Source organism: Cantharellus anzutake (genome assembly GCF_015039405.1).
Source record: "Cantharellus anzutake strain C23 chromosome Unknown EI90scaffold_5, whole genome shotgun sequence".
In the NCBI taxonomy this organism is placed as follows: Eukaryota; Fungi; Basidiomycota; class Agaricomycetes; order Cantharellales; family Hydnaceae; genus Cantharellus; species Cantharellus anzutake.
This window is the reverse complement of record NW_024066955.1, coordinates 583,029-587,555: the sequence shown is the minus strand read 5'-3', so window position 1 is coordinate 587,555 and position 4,527 is coordinate 583,029. Positions and strand designations below refer to the sequence as shown.

At 50.7% G+C, this 4,527-nt stretch overlaps 1 protein-coding gene across 1 annotated transcript; it reads left to right on the top strand.

Annotated features, from left to right (window-relative positions):
• Positions 1–877: 877 nt before the first annotated feature.
• Positions 878–1,921, top strand: EI90DRAFT_3116968 (uncharacterized protein; the record flags this gene model as incomplete). The annotated part of the gene is made up of 1 exon (XM_039062934.1): positions 878–1,921. The coding sequence occupies one exon, from the start codon at positions 878–880 to the stop codon at positions 1,919–1,921; it is 1,044 nt and encodes a 347-aa protein (XP_038921780.1).
• Positions 1,922–4,527: the final 2,606 nt, after the last annotated feature.

The following is a 4,527-nucleotide window of genomic DNA, read 5'->3' as shown; positions in this document are numbered from 1 at the left end:
GGGAACATATCATAACGGGTCCGAAATGGGAAATGTAAAAGTTAACTCCGCAACGCTTCGCCACAGCGCCCGCCTATCCTCCCGTCAGCAACCTCCTCGTCTCCAGCTTTCCAACGAGCCCCTATTCGTCCCATTTGGTGCAGTACTTCTTGAGATGTGGCCATTGACAGGTGCTGTCAAGACCACGTGAGAGTATACTCCGTGCTGAACCATCCGGATGTGGGATTGCCATTCTGGGAAATGCTCTGGGGGTGAAGAAGGGTGGTAGAGCATCACCATCGGGTGGAAAAACGGCTAGGTTGTGTGTGTGGGTATGGAGGTCTGGAGAGGGGGTGAAATTGGCGGCGTGGTTGGGCGTGGGAATTTTGCTTGGGGTTGTCGGGAATGGTGGGGAAAATATGGAAAAATATGGAATGAGTGTAAGGAGTGTTGGATAGTGATAGAATGAGTATCGGGAGCATCAGCGGATATGTACTGCGTGTTGGTGACCAAATTCCGCAGAATCTGACTTTTTGCGGTACACGGAGTTGTCCCCACAACAATGCCTGTGTTGATTTGGCCGTTCTCACTCGAAGTTCACATGCCCGCACACACCTAGAAAACGCATGCTTGCATCGACTTTGCATACTTCTTTTGTGTCCATGACTCCCTAGGCTCACACTCAGGATTTCTGGGTCTCCCTCACACGCTTCCCACGTCCACACACGCTTTCTGCAACACATGCAATATTCGCACCCGCACACGCTGAAACACTCATGCCAGCACACTCCTCACACGTTATTCCCATGTTGGTGGCATTCCAGATGCTCACTTGCATTCCTTACACGCATTTTTCGATCCCACATTCTCACATGCATGTGCATGACTTATACTTGCCATGTATTGGCTTGATGGACGCGATCTCGATTCGAATGGGATTCTGCTGCGAGACTTGGCTCAGTACTGGGACAAACCCAGATGCAGAGAAGTGGAGAATAAGACTATAAGTGCAATAGACATGCTCACCAGTGGTCTCAGATCCGTGGTTGCTGCAGATGATCACCAGCGATGGTTGATCTCTGCCAGCGAGTATGTTGATGCCATTATTTGGTTTGCATGGCAACAAGCTCTGTGGAGTTACAAGGATCAGGGTGTTGGCTTTGGGTCATGTCATGAGATGTTCGAGTGGCTGGATTCCGTTCATGCCAAGTGGGTTGCGACTCCGATGCCGTGCTTGTATGTGCTTGCTCGCGAAAGGTACATCAAATCCCTACCCACAGAATCCCTAGGTCCCTCGACACTCTCCATGTCCCAACAACCTCTATCCCCCTGCCCACTTGGGTTTTTCACCAAACCCACATCCAATGTCACATCAACGTCCAATCCTGGACATGTTAACTTGGAGATGCCTTTGGCACATCAACATCATGTTGATTGTGCAGCCTCCAACGATGATCCGAGCCGCACTGCTGCGTGCGCTGATGCTGTTGCATCGCTGGCTGCGACTCAACATCCACATCAACCTCCGCCTCCTCCCAAGTTGACGCACATGTCATCAACACCATCCAATGCATCGGTGCCAGCATTGACTGATGCGCCACTGTCGTCCAGCACGTCCACGCCATCCTCTGATGTGTCGGCAACGTCAAAACGTCGTCGTCGTCGAGGCCGGAAGAAGCGCCGATCTGAGCGTCATTCTGCTCCCATCACTCCTGTGCCATCCATTTCCTCTTCCGTCCATTCTCCAATCCCCTTTCCCCCCACTTATTTTAAATGGAAATCACCAAAAAATTTCACATTTCTGTTTCTTACATATGCTGCTGTTGTTGGTGGCAAAACAATGCAGCCATGTATTCCATTCCCAATTCTCGCCACCCCTGATACACATTCTCAAAGGCCATTTAAGGATGTCCGTCGACACCGAACTAAGGATCCACCTTAGTTTAAGTCCACCCATCATTCCTTCTTGATTTTCGAACACCCAATGGTTGTTCTAGTGGGGGAGGATGTAGGGAATGGATGTGTGGTGATGCATGCTGTGCACACTTTCTTTATTCATTGTTTATTACTCTTTATTTTTCGATGTAAACAATGTATATAAATTGCGGGGAAGGGTGAAACAGGTTTTCACTCTTCTCCCCTGTCGAAATAAAGCTCTATACTGCCTAACTTCTGACAGCTTGAGGATAGCAAGAGTCAACACCAAGGTCGGAACCTCAACCGACCTTACAGCAACTTCGAGGAGTTAGCAGCTGGGGAGAGCACCCCAGCTTCCACACCCAGTCTTGCCCTCCAGCCACTCCCAGTTGGGGTCTGGATCCTGACAGGTTTGTGGGCCTTTTTACGGGGGGGTTTGCAGTGTGGTGGCGGAGGTGGTGGTGCTGGTGGTGGAGGTGTAGGAATGATCAGGTGGATGCTGCAGGTAGTGTGGGTTAGTTCCGAGATTGCTCTGGTGAGCATGAAGTTCACTCTATCCTTCAGGTCGACTTCCTCAGGATTGATCTCTTCAATAACATCCTCACCATTATCTTGAGTAGCTGGAGTGGCTGCTTCAGCTGCAGTGCTTGATGTCCTTCTCTCTGTCACCAGGGGTGGCAGAGCCTGAGCTGTCTCCTCACCCTCATTACCATCCTCAGAGTCATCATCAGAGTCACTTTTGCTAGCATCTCAGCATCGTCTCTTCAGGGTTGAGGAGTGTAGGTAGTACTCATCGCCTGCCGTAAAACTCTCAAATTGTCTCTCCTCCATCCTACCTCTTTCAAATGGCATACTAGGGCTGTAATCTCTATAAGGGGTCGTTGAAGGTCCTGCTGCAGGTTCAGGCCCTGCAAGCGAGTCGTACATCATGACATCATAAGGGCATCAAGAGCGATGGGGAGTTCAAAATACTGTCAGAATCACGTGAGGTCTCGCTGATGGTAGCTGTCTGTCAGGGTACCGAGCTGCTAAGTCAAGGGATCCCAAGCCTTCACTGGAGCTGAGGCCGAAGGGGACAGGGTCAGTCTCAATGGGGGAACCCGGCAGAGCAGATTGCAATAGGGATTCCAGCTGAGCAGTGAGGGGAAGTGAGAACATATCATTTGTATATACTATGTACAACATACCTGAGCAGCAAGGGGAAGTGAGAGAAGAAAGTTATTTTCCTCACTTGCTACCCAGGGAATGATAAAGTCTGTATGCCCAGCAAAGCAGGGCCACTCTACAGAAGGAAATATAACAAATGTCTGTGCCAGTCTGGGGATGATGATCAGGCTGTGTGGGTAATGTGTCATATCCATCCATGGCCATCTTCTTCCACTACCTTCGATCCTTCCGGACTACCTCCACTCCTTCTTCACTAACCTCGGAGCTCCCATATTCTGCAATCACCTCCGACTCCCTCGATGGTCACCACCCCCTCTTTTCAATATATTACCTACACCTCCCTAAGTATGGAGCCCCAAAGGCCTCCAGACAGCTCTGATGTCCACTGGCACACTCCCGCCCCCACTGGGCAATTCACTTGCTTGCCCTGCAAGTCTACCTTCATGTCAAAACCCGAGATTGAAAGGGGGTAAATGCATGAGTCCGAATGCAGGTGGGGCTCAACTAGAGGGGGGTCTGAGGGCTCCGGTAGTGAACCGAAGCTTCTCAGGGAGCCCGGTTCTGCTGGGTGGTACAAGAGGCTCTAAGAAGGATGCGGCCTCAGCGACTCAGAGGGAGCGCTGTGCCTCCGTTACGTCTCAGTCAGTCCTTGTATTTCTTATGTCTGAGGTATCTTGTAGAACAGGAACGGGATTCACTCAGAGGGACTTTGGGTGGCATTTTAGTCGAGATTAGAACTGAGGAACTACAGGTTCTAATCTACAGGTATTTATAAAGGAGAATGGGAAGGACTTAGTCAAAGTCCGGAATGACAAATGGGAAAACACCGAAAGGTGCTGAATGATACCGAGAGGTACCGAAAGGTGCCGAACGATATCTTAAACGGGGAACCAAGGTGTCGGGCCAAGGAGGGCGGAGTTGGAGGCCGGAAAATGAATGGGGAAGACAAATGGGTAAAAGGGGTTAGCCAACTGAATGGTAGTAAGAAGGTAGTCGTGCTAAGAATGGAAGGTGACTAATAAATGATAACGTGAGGGAGATTACCAAAGGATGCGGGTAGCTCCGAAAGCGGGGTTGCATATCCGAAGGATGTTAGGTGACTCAAATAAATGAAATGGGTGGAGGAATGGTTTAAGGGCATGTCACGGGATGTCAGAGGTCCATCGGGATATTGGAGCAAATCCGGGGTCTCTGAATGTTCCGACTCGGGACCGAGCTTCCGGGATGGGAGTGGCCAAGGTTCGGTGTGCCGCAACCAGACCGGAGCTGAGACAGTCAGGAGGGAAGGTGACTTGGGGAGTGGGGAGGCATGGTGTAGGGGATGGTGAAGTTGTTAGGAAGGTGTGGTGTGGTGGGAGTGCGCGGGGTCGGGATTCCGGGATATGACACTTCGGGCCTATCCCTCCTTTTTGTTTCTGGGTTGTAGCCTGCCACTCCGCTAACCCTGCAACCCGACTCATTGGT